General features: G+C 50.6%; 1 protein-coding gene across 1 annotated transcript; it reads left to right on the top strand.

Annotated features, from left to right (window-relative positions):
• Positions 1-623: 623 nt before the first annotated feature.
• Positions 624-5,521, top strand: LOC149363538 (glutathione S-transferase 1-1-like). The gene is made up of 5 exons (XM_089569943.1): positions 624-837; positions 3,627-3,685; positions 4,246-4,387; positions 4,897-5,067; positions 5,381-5,521. The coding sequence occupies exons 1-5, from the start codon at positions 697-699 to the stop codon at positions 5,516-5,518; spliced, it is 651 nt and encodes a 216-aa protein (XP_089426069.1). The 5' UTR covers positions 624-696; the 3' UTR covers positions 5,519-5,521.
• Positions 5,522-17,812: the final 12,291 nt, after the last annotated feature.

Below are 17,812 nucleotides of genomic sequence, written 5' to 3'. Positions count from 1 at the left end.
TGGCAGGTCGTCATGTTAAATTCTTTTTCAAATATTGTTCTATAATCCAAAAGGCTGTTACAGGTTTCGAAGTTATTGCGGAAAATTTCAAATTCCGGCAATGAAACAGACATGCCCTACATGGAAATTAACAATGTGTCACCACCCACCATTCGTTAAGCTTATCTGTAGCATTTAACAGCAGAGACTATCCATTTTTTTTTTCTGGAAAACAAACATGTGTTGTTTCGCAAATGTATTGTACTGTATTGTATTGAGTTACATTTAGATGTACTGTGTTTTAATGTATTCAATATGCAAACAGGTAACGCGGAAAATCACTACAGATTAGAGGGAGTGCCGCTACTACAGGCACGCGAAAAAATGCATACTTCTCCCGCTATGCTGTGCGTTATGGCACTGTAATCGACACGACAAACTTCATCGCAGGATAAAGAAAGGCAAGCAGTTTTTCCGTTTTCCTTTCGCTTCCGCTTTCCTTCACTGTTGTCCGCTGTGCAGCGCTTTTCTGTTTCCGGCCGCAATCTAAGGACGCAAGGGGTCGTGCGAAACGATACTGCGGGGAGGGCGCGGCGCTCTTTCCCTCCTGACTGCTTTTTAAAAACTGCGCTCGCCGGGTGAACTCGTGGTTATTCGCACTCTTCCGCTCTCTTGTGCAGTTCAAAGAAGCACCGCGGCTCCACAATCACCGCCGCCATGCCAGTCACCCTCTACAACCTTGCTGGTAGCCCATCTTGCACCTTTGTGCGTTCGCTCGCCCAGCACATCGGTGTCGAGGTGACCCTCAAGAGCGTGGATTTTTCCAAGGAGGAGCACCTCACAGATGATTACATCAAGGTTTGTGGGTGTCTTCTCTGTAGTTTGTGCATATTTTTTTTCATTCGTGCATAGCAAGGCTGACGCTACTGATAGTAACCCAGTTGAAATTCGACGTACACATATTCGGCAGTGAGCGGGGGAGCACTCGGTTCCTTCTGCGCGGCACAATTCCGGACAGCGGTGTCATCTTGCACTTGCACATGCTGAGGTTATCGCGTTGTACGTTAGAAACGCCCCCTTTTACACAGCTCCCTCAAATCTGCCTTCAAGCCTCGTTTTGAGGTGTGCGTGACAAAACTTCGACGTAGCTTTTGCAGGTCCGTTCCAACTTTCCCTTTCTCTGATCCCGTTCATTTTCTTAGTTCTGTCCTTCTACCGCCGCCTATAAGGCCGGCTGATGTAATGCATTACAACTGAGTGTTGCCTTCAGATATGGTGGTAATACAGCTTTATGCGCCTGACTTTCGTAGGAAGACGTGCGGTGACTCCGTCTTTGTCCAGACGGGGTTTGATTTTAGTGCTTATTTTCGAAAGCACTGCCAATTCTAGTGATGTGGTGTCCGTTCTGTGTCGCGATGTAGCCGATGCGCCACCGGCAGCTCTCCTCTATCACCTCTTCCTCTCGTATTGTTAGCAAGCTCTGCACCTTCGCTTCATACCGACACGTTCTACTGCCTCTTTATCCTTCACTGCGGCCTTTCTCTTTTCCTCGCTCGCAGCGATGTCAAATTAACTTTTACATTCCGCCTAAGGCGTGGCTTGGCATGACCCCGGCGTCAAGTTGGCCGCTGGAGGCCACACAACGCTCTGTATACCTTTGTCGCGTCTTTCGAGGGGAAACGGCACTGTAGCCGAGATGCAACAAAAACTCGGATTTGCCAGCCGGCCGCCAGACCGCGCGTCCCGCCGGTCGACGACTGCCCGTGCAAACCAGCACGCATGTGCTTATATCGAGATAGACAGGCGAGGGGGCTGTGCCCGAACACCGGCACGTGGTCGTGAGTTCGCCGTTTCCTTATCGTGAAACACACTACAACGTTTCCAATGGCTGAAGATGTCTGGAGCGCATCTATAGTAGGAGACAACTTAAAAAAACAGCAGTTGCTAACACTGGGCTGCGGTCCGCGGCGTCTTGTATTACTCCGCTGGCCAATCGCAACTGTAAACGAAATCAGCTTTTTAATGTTTGACTATATCAAACTATTCGTGAATAAAAATTCTAGAGGTCATAATTTTTTTCTTGTCATAAGCTTCTTGTTAACGTAAGAAGCGTTTAAGCAGCGGACTACTTTTTTGTCGTGGAGGAATTCTGTGCGCGAAGGCTGGATATGGGCGGAGCTTCACTGCAGACTTAAGTTGTATCCGACTATAGACTTCACTTTCTCTTGGCTGTGTCTGACGTGTGCGGATAGTGCCGTCGTGTTTCTGCGCTGCTCCGTTAAACGTGGATTGCCATCAAGCCCAGTCTTCCGTCTCGGCGAAAGTATTCGCTCTTGACGGGCCAATTTTATCTCGTCCTTCATATCCGCGGTATCATGAGCGCTCAGAAAACGTTGCACTTTATCTCGGCAACCGGACATAACGTGCGGCAGTTCGCGCGCCTTTGGAGTTCGCGCGCCTCAGAAAATGTAAAGCAAACGTGGGTGCGCGTTTTTCTAGCTGGAAGCACACGCTTATGTTTTGCGTACACACTAGAATGCGTACTGTTCCGATCAGTGGACAAATGAGATGCCGAACAGCCGATAACACGCAACGCGAGCAACCAACCTTATAACAGGCATTTCTTTGCTACCCAGCCCTTTTGCAACGCCACGTACTCGCGTTTCATCCGGCTTTCCAAATGTGTCTTACTTTCAACCACCAGCTTGGAGGACAAAATCGAAAGGTGCATGAGCTGTCGCTCGAACCGTCGGACTTCCCAAACAAGCAAATTGCAACGTTTTTCTCTGCATGCGTGAGAGCGCACCCGCGAGCATATTTTGATGAAGCGGGGTGCGTCAGACCCACGTACACCCCGCTCGTTAGATTCGCGACAGATAAGTCGGGTCGAACTGCGCGCCAGCTGTCGCCAGCCCAGTCATTGTCCCTGCTCCTGAGGCCACCGCTTCGCGGCGCTGGTATCCGTTCAAGCCACGCACTTTAGCGTTCATGTTAAGCGTGATGATGGCGGCACCTCACAGCTTCAGGCACGGGATTCTCGTTCCTTCCCCTAGCTACTCATGTAGTAGCGTGACTTGCTGGTGTATCCTGTGCGCTAACTACAGCGTCATTTCGGCACGTTTTTCACGGCATTTCGGCCCAGTCGTTCACTCCGATTCTGCTATGCCCATCAATTCCGCCACTCTTTTTTTTTTTTCCTGTATCTCATCGAGCGCCGCGGGCAGTCCACCAGCTCGAGATTCCTTTCCATATCTCCGGCTACTCGGATCCTTCTATTTTCTCGGTTCAGTTTCTCCACTTGCGTGTCTTTCTTTCCGTGATTTCGTGCACCACCGGTTCAGACCACCTGGCCATTGCCTGCTAATATTTCTAGCCTTCTGTCTGCCTTTTCTGTGCACCAGCCATGCGTTCATGTAACTCCTCGATTGCAAAGTCTTCAGAACTATTGCTTCACAAAACGGAAACCACGCCCTGCATTTCGCAATCGGCGCGAGAACGCTTTGTACTACCTTAATCTTTCTCTTGAAATTGGCCCCACGTCAATCCCATTCACTGCGCACACATAGTACTCTAAGTGCTGTTCGTCTAGGGTACCATTTTGTTTCCCACCCCTCACTCATGCCTTCGATCTGGCTACCCTTTTTCAGCTGAACCCATTTCACAAGGTGCCCACCCTTGACGAAGATGGCTTCGTGCTTTACGAGAGGTATGTCTACCTTTTGTGTCGCGTATAGGCGTTGCGCTTATCTCGCACTAGACGGCGCATGCTGCCTTTGCTGGTGCGGCACTGCAACGGTTCCTTGTTGCTTGCTGATGACCTAATAATTTCTATCACTGACTGCTATTCCTCCACCTCAAGCCTCTCGACGATCTCTGTACTCCCATGAGACGCTGTTACACCACCCTAACCAGTACTTTTTTTGATGTACGTTTGTCTTCGTCTAAAACAGCTTCGCTACATTTAGTGTCGTATAAGTGCCCCTATAAGCCGTCTAGTCCTCTTCAACCCACTTGTGTCCTCTATGGCGAGTAGATTACACAGCGAACTTTCTTATCGCACATGCAACGAAGTTTGTCCACTTTTCAGGATTCTAGCTCTACGGTGTCATTCGTCATTCCCTGTTTGACGGCAACTCTCATGCCCCCTCCCACATTGCTTGTTGTTCTTTCTCTCCTCTCCAGCGCGCCCTATCTTACACACAAGCCGTTTCAAAGCTTGAAAACTAGCGCCTCTGATCTTTAAGTACATTATTTCTTGTCCTCCAGCAACGCCATCGCCTACTACCTGCTGCGCACCCACGCCCCCGAGTCTGAGCTTTACCCGGACTGCTACAAGGAATGTGCTCGCATTGACCAGGTTTTGGCCACTGTGGCAAACACGATTCAGCCTCAGCAGCTGTTCTTCTTTGTGAGTTGCCGTGTTTGTTCTGGCTCTTTCATTTTCATACCGGCTTGCGCGTACACGATACAGGATTACCTTGCTCCCTTTATACCAATCGCTATTCGTACTGGTAGCGCCTTCCTTGCTCAATTTCACCGCTTCCTTTATACTGTTTCGCATCACTGCTCCGCTTAGTTCGTCACCGATACGCGACGGACCCCCCTACTCTCGCCTTCCCGTCTTCGTTTCCCACGCCAGTCATCTGTCCTTATCTTCATGTGACCAATCAATAAGTATTCACGCATTCTTCACCCATTCCGCGCTTCACGTACCCTTTTTAATTTCCTGAATCGTTGTTGACCGTCTGCACTAGCCATTGCTTCCGGCACCGACTTCTCTTCGCCCTGTATTCTCTTTTGGTCTGAATTCATCCCTCCACATGCGACACATGCTCCTTCCCTCAGTGGTTCACGCACTGGCTTTACTGTCTCGCTTCCCCTTTCGTCTCATCTGTTTCTTTTGTTCACTCTTCGCAGCGTCCTCTCTTCTGTGGCAGCACCAAGCCAACTGAAGAGGAAGTTAGCGCCTATGAGGAGAACGTCCTCAAGGGCTTCGACCACCTCGTCGGGGATGGCAAGTTTGCCACCGGTGACAACCTCACCCTAGCCGACCTGTGCCTTATCTCTAACCTTGCTATCGCTTTAGAGGTGAGCTTCCTTCACACTTAGACAGTTAGGCAGTTATTTAGTCACATGACCAACTGTTTGCCGTAACTGCCTAGCGGTGCCCCTAGTTCCGGGGCCAGCACAACTCCATCGCCGCTCCAGCAACCCTCCCCTCACGCAATTCAATCTCCCTTGAATTCCTGAAACTAGCCTCCCCAGGGACTTCTGTATCGCAAAGTTTGTTCAAGCGCCTACTTGTTGTGGAAGCCATATCGCCGACATGTCCTCGCTATCCTATGCCGCCGCTTCCGTGCTACCACCACTATTGGTACCAACGCTGTTCCTTCTCTTCCAGAACTCCTTCGTGGACACGACAAAGTTCCCCAAGCTGTCCAGCTACTACGAGCGCGTCAAGTCCGAGCTGCCTTATTTCGAGGAAATCTACAGGCCAGCCATTGCCTTCCTCCAGCAGCACTGGGCTGAGCTCAAATGAAGCCCGAAGAGAAAAGCCTTAGCTGAAACAATTCATTACTGCTAACCTAATTTATACAATAAACTGTTTACTTCCAAAGCCACTGTCCTCGTCTTTCAAAACGAACTTGGCTAAGGTATATTCCTTGCGGCTGATCTGAACACGTGCTGCACAAAGGCGGATTTCTGAGTGATTGTTGGAGAGGATAGTTAAGTGGACTGGGCGGGTAGTCTATTTACCACGCACTCTTCTGGTACTTTCTCCGACAAAGAAATGCGATTCCTCATGATTTTTCCCACCCTGTTTCTCGCTTGGGTGGCGAGAAGTGCGGGTGCCGCTGGATCGGCACCCTAGCCTACTTTGGCACGACAGTTAACTTCTGTCACAGGGACCGCGCCAGGTTTCTGTGCATCACACTCTCGCATTTTTTACTTTTCTTTTGTCGTATTCTTATCCAGTCAGATTTACTCGTAATCTGAGTCATGTTAAGAATGCAGCAGAATGGCTGCCCATGGCCAGAGTGTGAGATAGCAGCAGCGCTAACCTCCTATTAGAAGTTTCTTTTGCGCTACGACTATACGGTAAAAGTTACGCAAAAAGAATGCGCGTTTTCGTTCTTTTCTTCCATGCATCCTTTCTTGCATTTTCTTTACTATTAACCGTAAGCCGTCAGCCAATAATCATGTAGTCTTCTTTTATTCCTACGTGCCGCCTCTGTGCAGTTAACATATAGTCTTGCACCTAAGAACGCAACTGCATTCAAGCTATCGTCAAATAGGGCGCCCAGTTCAGACTATTGCCATTGGCTTCCATTAGGAAACATAGCTGCCTCTTAGGGAAGCCTTCGAAACTGCTTTGCTTAGATGGCCATATCAGAATTTTGCGAGCAGGATAAACATTAAAGGAGTCAAGTCAAATCAAATCAAATTCTTTATTTCTGCCTTGTATAGATACAGACAGCGGAGGCGCAGAAAAAGCTGAGAGACAGCTTGACTAAGCCGCAGCCCCCTTTCGCTTGGCAGCTGCTGGACAGCAAGGCTTTTAATACAAAATGCAGTTGCAAAGCGTGATAACAAGTATACAATAATGAGCAGGTACAAGACAAAACGAAAGAACATTATACAATATTGACACAATATTCACATTGGGTAGACACAGGTAATTAATGGCAGCAAAGAAAAAAGAGAAAAGAAAAAAAGCACAAAACAAAAATCCTACATGCTAGCATACAAAGCACGCAAAGACCTGTTTGACGAACTGAAAAGGTCAAAATTATTATATATATACGCGTTTAGCAGGGACGGAAGAGTGAACTGCAGGCGTTCTCTACCCGAGTTTAACCGTGGGGTCGGGACTATCCATGTCTCCGCATACCTTGTTGTGTAGCTTCCATCTCGGGTATGTAGTTCAGCAAGTTTACGTATTTGGTTTACATTTCTACGTGTTTCGAGTTTAAACCGGACACTCAAGCGATATTTATACAAGTAGTGTATTTTTAGCACACCACTTTGTAGAAAGAGATCTTTGCTTGGCGAGCCCCAGGGGACATTGTAAACATGACGAAGAAACTTTTTCTGAAAAATGTAGATACGCTGAAGACAGCTAACCGTAGCTGTGCCCCACACTAGATGGCAGTAGTTTAAATAGGAGTAGAAAAGTGAATTATAGAGGAGTCGTTCAAAGTATTCCGGTCCGAACAGCCAATCTGTCTCGGCGAATATTCAAGCGCCAAGAGTGAATGCGTAAAACGTTCTGCATCGGTGCAGCATCGTGTAAATTTGTAAATACCGCAGAGATCACATCGCATGCTTGCTGCATATTTCGCAGAGTCTTTTAGACAGTGAGAGTTCTATAAACGGCCGTCTGCTACACTGATGAGTGTGTCGCGTTCAGCTGTAGTTTTCAACAGAGCAGCGCATAACCGAAGTATAAATATTGCCGCATGCTCATGAGTTAGACAGAAAGACAAGGGAAAAGTGAGCCTGTGGGCGAGTCTGCCATCTGATGGAGTCTTCTCTGCTGTGCCATTGCGCCTCTGGCAAGTCTTCGTTACTTTCTAGTGGAGGTAAAACATAAATCAGGTAAGTTGGTTTTCGCGGGAAGGAAACGGTGGAGTATGTGCCTCTCGCATCTCTGTGAGCACCTAAATAACGCCGTAAGAGGAGCAAGAAAGGTGAGAGTGAAAGAATAGGTGCCGTAGTTAGTGGAGTTCTTCGGAATAATTTCGACAACCCGAGGATCTGTAAAGTGCACTGACATCACACAGCACGCGGGCGCCTTTGTGTTTCGCCTCCATCGAAACGCGGCCGCCGCGGTCGGGTTCGAACCCGGGTTCTCCTGCTCGGTAGACGAGCGCCTTAACCGCTGAGCGACCACGGCGGTTTGGTGGAGGACAAATTCAGATTCCTACGCCTTTTCCTACCCACCGAAAGCTGTCTATGAATGCCGATTGAACTCCTGTCCATCGCACTGCGAGCCGCCGACTCAAGTCAGTCACCAGAGTTCTGACCTTTATCTCCGACCAGAGCTCCAGCCGGAATTCCCAGGGCGGACGCGGCCATAAAGGCTAGCAACGGAGGCTCACCCACTCAGTTCCCGACCTTCCATGGCGAGGTGCTCGAGTACGCGGAGGACTGGCTCGACCAATTTGAACGCGTCGCCAAGTACAACGGCTGGGATGCGGAGCGTAAGTTTATTTCGCTCTCGACGACTCGGCGCGGACGTGGTATAAGAACCACGAGGCAACCCTACCTTCTTGAGACCGTAGCCAGCTATTGGCGACCTACGCCAACAATAAGTCTTCGTTCAATGCGTCTTCGTGCGCCTTCGTTGCAATGTTTAGCTGCGCATCGCTGAAACATGTCTACTTGTACCTTACAGCGTCCAGTCGCTTATAAATGTCGCTGGACATTTCAGAACGCCGCCGAAAGGGATCGGGTGATTTGTTGCACTAATGAGGTGAATTTGTGGCAATGCTGAGGGGAGAGTTTCTGCGTCAGTCCGGGGTTGACGATAACGTTAGAATTTCAATTTTATCTGATATACATGCGAATTTCGCTGCCGTGAATCGGTGGTGGTGTCCATGGGGAGCAGTTTTATACGCACACCAGATAAGGGACCGTGTCGAATTTCCTCATGAGCACGCGCGATGCAGGCCTGGTTATATTTCAACAAACTGCAACAAAGTTCGCGTAAATCACGGTACAGGTTTTCTGGAGGAAATTTAAGTATGCCACTCCTTTAGCTAAGTTTCAGTGCAGTTTGCGAGAGACGAGTGAAGTGCTGTTCCTTCTACAGCTGCAACGAACCATAGGGAACCCAAGCTCAAATTTTCCGTGTCGATTGCAGCGCCGTAATGCACGGCGTAGCGAGAGGAGCAAGCAGTTTTTGGGGCACTCGTAGTGCTATTCCACGCCACCTTCCTGAGCTTATTAGCATGAGCTTCTGCGCTCTGTCGAAGACACACGTTGTGCGTGTCAGTTATCTGGGTTATGTCTACAGAAGCGAGGCAAATAGTGTTGTCAACGAAACGCGGGCTTCAAATCGTTCAGAATGTGCCCTCGCGTTTGTAGCGGCCCAAGCAACTGACGGCAGCAGTTTTTAATCACCTAGTGGAATAACTGCAGTGCCACCTGGGCAGCGCAGGTATTCTATTGGAGTCGTTTTCTACACGGCTAACAGTCTTCGTAGATATGAGAGAAGCCAACAGCCAGAGAAACCAAGGGACAGAGGGAATTTTTTTAATGTTTATTTATTTAGTTTGTGCTGTCGTTGATTTAGAATATTGCAGAATATGTTATCGCTTAAAGCTAATTTATTTGAAAAGCAGAAGAAAAAACAACCAAATTAGCTTTAAGCGATAACATATTCTGTAATATTCTAAATCAACGACAGATACAAACTAAATAAATAAACTTTAAAAAAATTCCCTCTGTCCCTTGGTTTCTCTGGCTGTTGGCTTCTCTCATATTTATAACGAGCCTCTCATGCCCCTTCCCTTGTTTGCTTAGTCTTCGTAGATGTTTATCCTGCTCGCAAAATTACGATTTGGCCATCAAAGCAAAGCAGTTTCGAAGGCGTCCCTAAGAGGCGGCTATGTTTCCTAATGGAAGCCAATGGCAATAGCCAGAACTGGGCGCCCTGTTTGACGATAGCTTGAATGCAGTTGCGTTCTTAGGTGCAAGACTAAATGTTAACTGCACAGAGGCGGCACGTAGGAATAAAAGGAGGCTACATGATTATTGGCTGACGACTTACGGTTAATCTTAAAGAAAATGTAAGAAAGGATGCATGGAAGAAAGGAACGAAAATGCGCATTCTTTTTTCCGTAGCTTTTACCGTATTCCTAGCGCAAAATAAACTTCTAGTAGGAAGTGAGCGCTGCTGTTATCTGACGCTCTGGAAAATGTGCGGTCATTCTGCTGCATTCTTAACATGGCCCAGAGATTACGAGTAAATGTAACTAGATGAGAAAACGAAAAAAGAAAAGTAAAAAATGCGAGAGTTTGATGCGTAGAAACTGGGCCCGCTATCAATAAATGTGCCATGCTTCCGCACACATTAGTTTCAGCACAGCTTCTGTTAGCGCCACTAACAAATGTCACATTGTAGTCGTCCGCATGTTCGGGCTTATTAAGCGTGCACTAAGCTGCAACGAGGCAGTTAGCTGATTGTCGGAGGCAACCTTTATCAAAATCTACCACAGGCCCTTGAGTTGCTCCTTAGCAGCAGTTCAGAAGACAACTCAGTCTCTGTCATATCGACGTCGGCAAATATTTTAATGCGTTAGCGTTAGAAGGGTCACTTCAAGCGGAAATGACGCGTGCTTTCTGTCAGTAGCCTGCGGCAGGAGGCCCGCCATGCTATATATGATGGGCAGGTCACCGGGCTACGAAAAACCGATACAAACTTAGTTATAACGAACCTTGGATGTAACGAACTTTAGTACGCCACTTCGGATGCAACGGCCTTTACCTTTCTTATTTTAACGTTGGACATAGCAAAGTAGCGAACTACTGTGTGTTACCTCGGTTATAGGTGGCAGGAAGTTGACCGACCGTCCGACCGTAAGTATTGCCAGGCGGTATCAATGGCATGAAATGGGAAAATCACAAAGGACCGCGTTCGTGCTCGTTCCCGTTCTAACATAAAGGCCAAACTTTTTACCATTCATAGAAAGAATACACGGGAGCTTTTTCGGTTGGCCAAGGTTTGGAGTTGCCATCTAATTCGTATTCGTACTACACGACAAGCTGAAACCTGGGAAATTCCATACTCACGAACAAATTATGGACTTCAAATGTTGCGTCATCTCCTTCGCTCATACTTAAACAAATGCAGGTAGAAGTTTCTTTTTTTTTCGGTTTTCTTTTTGTTACGAATTTTATATTTCTTTAGTCATTGTTTAGTTTTTTATTGCAGTCATTCTCTTGTTGACATTTCATGCAATATTTCTATGCTATTAAGAACTGCCTTCATAGTAGATTTGTTTCATACATGCCTGTATTTATATTGATACATGCATTCGAAGAAGAGACAGAAGTAGCGCATGCGCTAGAAGAGGAAGAAGTTAGTTGGCTCTCTCGCGCGCGCTCGAACCACTAGGGGACCGCCGCAGGTTTTTCGTCTCTGCGCGGGTGTTCTTTTTGGCGTTGCACGCTACAGTTTGGTGGAGGTGCTGGGTACGCTTCCCGACCTACAAACTCCGTACAGCGTCACTACGGACCTCACACCGGTTCACCAGCGACCCAGCCGCCGTCTCCGCGGAGAGTCGCCTGAATTTGGGCCCCTTCCCCCGCCAACAAGGACGACGCAGCCTCGACCGCCGAGTCCAACTGACATGGCCACTGACACCAGGACCCAGCCACCGATCCAGCCTCTACCGTCGAGTCCAACTGCCATGGCCGCTGACACCAGGCCCCTGGCGCCGATCCTTTGCCACCCACCGCGAACACCGCCATCTTTTCACGGTGACGTGTTCGAAGACGATGAGGACTGGCTGGAGACGTTCGAGCGGGTCGCACGCTACAACGGCTGGTGCGACGAGCGCAAGCTGAATAACGTCTACTTTTCCCTGGAAGAGTCTGCTCGGACGTGGTTTGAAAACCACGAGGCTACACTTCCCACCTGGGAGACGTTTTGCCGGAGTCTCCTGGCTACGTTCCCCAACGCTGACCGCCGGGAGAAGGCCGAAGCTGCGCTGCACTCCCGAAATCAGCGCACGAACGAAAGCGTGCGCATGTACACCGAAGACATGACCCGTCTTTTCAAGCGCGCCGACCCCAACATGACAGAGGAGAAGAAGCTGCGCCATCTCATGCGTGGGGTTAAGCAGGAGCTGTTCGCGGGCCTCGTGCGCAGCCCACCCCGCACGGTGGCGGAATTTCTAACCGAGGCGACCACGATGGAGACGACGCTGCAACAACGGGCCCGCCAGTACAACCGGGACATCAACTGCATGGTGCCCGAAGGCTTTTCGTCGTGTCTCGGCGGCAGTGCAGACACCTTGCGTGAACTAATTCGCTCCGTTGTCCGGGAGGAACTGCAACGGATCCATCTGCCTCAGGTTGCACCTGCGCCGCTGGCAGCGCTGTCCGAAGTTGTCAGGGACGAGGTGCGACAGGCTGCGCAGGCACCTCCTGTCCCCGAAGCGCCATCCCGGTTCGATGACCGACCCACGTACGCATCTGTTGTACGTCGCACGACAGGCTACGGTCCCATTACCCCAACGCCTGGCGTGAGCAACATCGGCACATGTCACGCAAGCGTGCCTGGCTACGGTGTGACCCCGTCGACCTCCGTGAGTAACATCGCCACGTATTCTGCAACCGCATCTGCTACAGCTGGGCCACGCCCTCGCAAGTCGGATTTGTGGCGTACACCGGACCGCAGGCCTCTCTGCTACCACTGTGGGGAGCCTGGTCACCTCTACCGCGCCTGTCCGTACCGCCAAGTGGGCCTTCGCGGTTTCCATCCCGACGCACCCTGCCCTCAGAACGGCGAACGACCGCATGAGATTGCACAGCATCTCTGGGCACGCCAGAACCCTGCCTACTCTGGAAGGCGCGAGTCCCGTTCCCCTTCGCCTCTCCGTTATCGCTCTTCCAGCCTTGGCCGCCAGAGTAGCTCTGCTGGCCGTCGCTCGCCGAGTCCGCGTCGGGAAAACTAACACCAGCGACCTCTGGAGGCAAGGCCGCTGACGTCGGGACGTGTCAAGATCCTCCATCGCGGAACCCTCGAGCCGACGATACCCGGACAGAGAGAGGCAGCGACAGTATCAGATACGCTGCATCCGATTTGCGTGTGACAATTGATGGCACTGACATTACCGCGCTGCTCGATACCGGTGCTGATTACTCTGTTATGAGCCGTGCCTTCGCTGGAGAACTTAAGAAGGTTCTGACACCGTGGACGGGGACCCCCATTCGCACCGCTGGTGGCCACCTAATTTCCCCTGTGGGCAAGTGCACGGCTAGAGTTGGGATTAGTGGTTTTACGTACGTTGGTGAATTTGTCGTACTCCCCGAGTGTTCCAGAGACTTGATTCTGGGGATCGACTTCCTGCAGTCGAACGGCGCTGTGATTGACTTTCAGGAGGCACGTGTCACGTTGTCGACCAAACAGGCCGTGGCGCGCTTTGACTCCCGCGATCCCTGCAGCAACGCTCTGCGCATTGTCGAGAACGACGTCACGGTGCCGCCGCGGTGCAGTGTTCTGGTGCTCGTGCGGAGCGACCTCTTTCATGACTACGAGGGCCTAGCGGACAGCCATAGTCCACTGCTGCTTAAGCGGGGACTTGCCGTTGCAAGAGGTCTCGTCCAACTACGTGACGGCCGCACCCACGTCCTCCTGACTAACTTTGCCAACGAATATCAGCACCTGGCCAAAGGCATGGCTATTGCCTTCCTCCACGACGTTGCTGAGGTTCCAGGTTTGTGCACCGTGGGAGGACCCTCTCCGGAGTATGCTGGCCCACATCACGTTCTTCAGTCAGTCAGAATAAATCCTGCCTTGCCGTCGGTTCAGAGGGATCTTCTGTCGGCCCTCTTGGCAGAATTTGCGGACTGTTTCGCTACGTGCTCGAAGGTCGGCCGAACTCCACTCGCCAAGCATCGTATCATCACTGACGAGACTACGCGACCCGTCTGCCAGCGCCCATATCGTGTTTCCCCGGTGGAGAGAGAAGCCATTCAGAATCAGGTTGCCGAGATGCTTGCAGACGATGTCATTCAGCAGTCCACCAGTCCGTGGGCATCGCCTGTGGTTCTTGTCAAAAAGAAGGACAATACTCTGCGTTTCTGCGTGGACTACAGGAAACTTAACAGCGTGACCAAAAAGGACGTTTACCCGCTGCCCAGGATAGATGACGCGCTCGACCGATTGCGGAACGCCAGATACTTCTCGTCATTGGATCTTAAAAGCGGGTACTGGCAAATCGAAGTGGACGAGAGAGACCGGGAGAAGACGGCTTTCGTGACGCCTGACGGCCTCTATGAGTTTAAAGTGCTCCCATTTGGTCTGTGCTCAGCACCGGCTACTTTCCAACGCATGATGGACACTGTCCTCTCCGGCTTGAAATGGCAGTCCTGCCTGGTGTACCTGGACGATGTCGTTATATTTTCGCCCACCTTTGACCAACACTTGGAGCGGTTGCGCATTGTGCTACAAGCGCTCAAATCCGCGCAACTCACCATGAAAGCCGAGAAATGCCATTTTGGCTTTGAGGAACTTCGCTTTCTTGGTCACGTTGTCAGCGCACAAGGTGTTCGCCCGGACCCTGACAAAACTGCTGCCGTCTCAGGTTTTCCACGCCCAACTGACAAGAAGGCCGTTCGCCGGTTTTTAGGCCTGTGCTCCTATTATAGGCGCTTTATTCAAGATTTCTCGAAAATCGCGGAACCGCTGAACGCACTGACCCGTGACGACACGCCCTTCCTCTGGGGGACCGACGAAGAGGCTGCATTTGTCGAGCTTCGCAGCCGTCTGCAAAGCACTCCGATACTCGGCCATTTCGACGAGCATGCTGCCACGGACATCCACACTGACGCCAGCAATGTTGGCCTTGGTGCAGTACTGATCCAGTGGCAAGACGGTGCAGAACGGGTCATCAGTTATGCTAGTCGGACACTTACGCGCTCCGAGACCAATTATTCTACGACGGAGAAAGAATGTCTTGCAGTGATATGGGCCATCTGCAAGTTCCGACCGTACCTCTACGGACGACTCTTCCGTGTGGTAAGCGACCACCACTCCTTATGCTGGCTGGCGAGCCTCAAAGACCCCTCAGGACGCTTGGCTAGATGGAGCTTACGCTTGCAAGAATACGACTTAACAGTAGTTTACAAGTCTGGCCGCAAGCATCAGGATGCGGATTGTCTGTCGCGCGCGCCTATCCCAATCAATACCGAAGAAACCACCGATGATTTTCCTTTCCTGGGCTCTGTTAGTACCACCCAAATGGCGCAGCTTCAGAGGGCGGACACGGAGTTGGCGCCGCTCATCGATTACCTCGAAGGCAGTGAAGCTCCCATTCCGCGTGTTTTTCTTCGAGGGCTTCACACCTTCACTTTACGGTCTGGTGTTCTCTACAAGCGCAACTTTGCCAACAGCGAAGAAGTGTTCCTACTCGTCGTACCATCACAGCTGCGGTCTGAGATCTTGAGTGCCTGTCATGATGCACCATCCGCCGGCCACCTTGGAGTCAGCCGTACACTCGCGCGGATTAGACAAAAGTATTATTGGCCCAGGTTACTCCCATCGGTGCGGGCCTACGTCAAAACATGCCGTGAATGCCAACGTCGGAAGACTCCTCCATTGAAACCGGCCGGATTTCTTCACCCCGTCGATCCACCGAAGACTCCTTTCCATCAAGTGGGCATGGACCTCCTTGGCCCATTTCCGAAGTCTTCGTCTGGAAAGCGTTGGATAGTCGTTGCGACTGACTACCTCACACGGTACGCTGAGACCACGTCTCTTGCCAAAGGCACTGCTGCTGAAGTGGCGCAGTTCTTCGTCCACAACATTGTCTTGCGTCATGGAGCACCCGCCGTTGTTGTTACTGACCGGGGAACTGCTTTCACGGCCCGCTTAACCCAGTCCGTGATGACTCTGACGCACACGAGCCACCGACGTGCTACGGCGTATCACCCGCAGACAAACGGGTTGGTAGAGCGACTCAACCGCACACTAGCCGACATGCTATCAATGTACGTTGACGTCGAGCATCGAACTTGGGACGCCATTCTGCCGTACGTAACGTTTGCGTACAACACCGCCCTGCAGGAAACAACCCGACTGACCCCCTTTCAGCTTGTCTTCGGTCGCCAGGTGACCACTCCGTTGGATGCTATGTTGCCCGTCGACCCTTACTGCGACTCTGACGCTGACATCGACGTAGATACCTTCGTTCAGCGTGCTGAGGAAGCGCGTCAACTGGCCCGCCTGCGCATCCACCGTCAACAGGAGGCTGACGCCACTAAGTACAACTGTGGACGCCGTTTCGTCAGTTATGCTCCCGGCGACCTTGTGTGGATTTGGATACCTGTTCGCCGCCGCGGGCTCTCTGAAAAGCTGCTGCGCCGATACTTCGGCCCTTACGAAGTAGTGCGCCGCATCAGTGATGTGACTTATGCAGTTGCTCCCGGCCCGACAGCTTGTTCATCGCGCCGGTCGCACCGAACTGAAGTGGTACACGTTGTTCGCATGAAGCCTTACCACGACCGGCTACCTGACTGAACTGCGGTCCACTGCAGCTGTGTTCTACCCTTTCGCGGACTTTTCACTCCCAGCCGCATCGTGTCGATGCTGCAGAAGAGGGGGGCAGTGATACATGCATTCGAAGAAGAGACAGAAGTAGCGCATGCGCTAGAAGAGGAAGAAGTTAGTTGGCTCTCTCGCGCGCGCTCGAACCACTAGGGGACCGCCGCAGGTTTTTCGTCTCTGCGCGGGTGTTCTTTTTGGTGTTGCACGCTACAATATTCCTAACAACTGTACCAAGTCGCTTACCTTCTGTGAACTTCCATTTGTGTTCCTTTTCTTTCTTTTTTTCTTTTTTCTCTTTTTTTCTGAGAGCTGTGTACAATTAACTTAGAACAATTTTCTCTTGCTGTATGCCATGCTGCCATGTAGAAAAGGGCCGTGGGCCTAGTCAAGCCCATAAAGAGGCTTTTTGTCCACGACCCTCAGCATTTTTGCGGTGCTGAAATAAAGATTTGATTTGATTTGATTTGATAATTATGCATAACTACTTTTGTGACTCAAAACATACAGTCTCTGGCATACGACGTCGTTCGTCATCTTAACGCAATAGCGCTATGGAGGTCGTGTCGCAGAATATCCAGCGTCGGCGTCATTGACCGCGAGCGAGAAATCGGGCAACCCAAGGCAACCGTGCCGCCGCGGTGACTCAGTGGTTATGGTGCTCGGCTGCTGACCCGAAAGACGCGGGTTCGATCCCGGCCGCGGCGGCCGAATTTCTTTGGAGGAGAAATTCTAGAGGCCCGTGTACTGTCCGATGTCAGTGCACGTTAAAGAACCCCAGGTGGTCGAAATTTCCGGAGCCCTCCACTACGGCGTCTCTCATAGCCAGAGTCGCTTTGGGACGTTAAACCCCATAAACCAACCAAGGCAACCGTAAGAACTCTTGTAACTAAGAAAGCATAATTTTAAAAACTGCTCAACATCTAATGTACAACATCAGGAGTACTCCTGGGAATATGTTTTTGATCATTACGAAAAGTAAGGAATTTTCTCTTTCTCTATTTGATCAAAGCTGCAGAAGTCATCTCAGCCGTTTCGGACCCTGAAATTTTTGTTTCAGTAATGGCGTGTTTTTGAACCTCACCGCCACCAAAATGCCTTCTGCCAAAGCCAGGATTTTATCCCCTCAACTCATGCTGAGAAGCTTGACGCAATAGCCGCTATTTCACAGCGACGGGTCGTGCCTCAGGAGTCGCACATTCATTTTTCAAGTCCATTATCAAAAACGAAAACGCCGTGGTAAGCAGTGCATACTGGTATAGAAGACCTGACAAGAAGGTCATTGGCATTCGTCGTTATATGCGTTTAGAAAGGCCCCCTGAGTCGCTCAGAACCCCCAACCTAAGGCCAATTTACCAGCAAGGGCGGCTTATTAGACACCCTTTCGCGTTGTAAGTGCTCAATGAGCTGAAGGTGCAGGCTTAGAATCATTCATATTTAAAACAGCCGAGCGTGAAAGGTGGCCGCTTTTCCCAGCGAAATGTTGGAGAGCCGCCAAGATATAAACCACAGAGGCACTGCATTGCGCTTATATTGTGACCCTAAAAAAAGTGCGTT

This window comes from Amblyomma mixtum, chromosome 2 (genome assembly GCF_055824585.1).
Source record: "Amblyomma mixtum isolate Tamu chromosome 2, ASM5582458v1, whole genome shotgun sequence".
In the NCBI taxonomy this organism is placed as follows: Eukaryota; Metazoa; Arthropoda; class Arachnida; order Ixodida; family Ixodidae; genus Amblyomma; species Amblyomma mixtum.
This window is presented reverse-complemented; position numbering and strand designations above follow the sequence as displayed.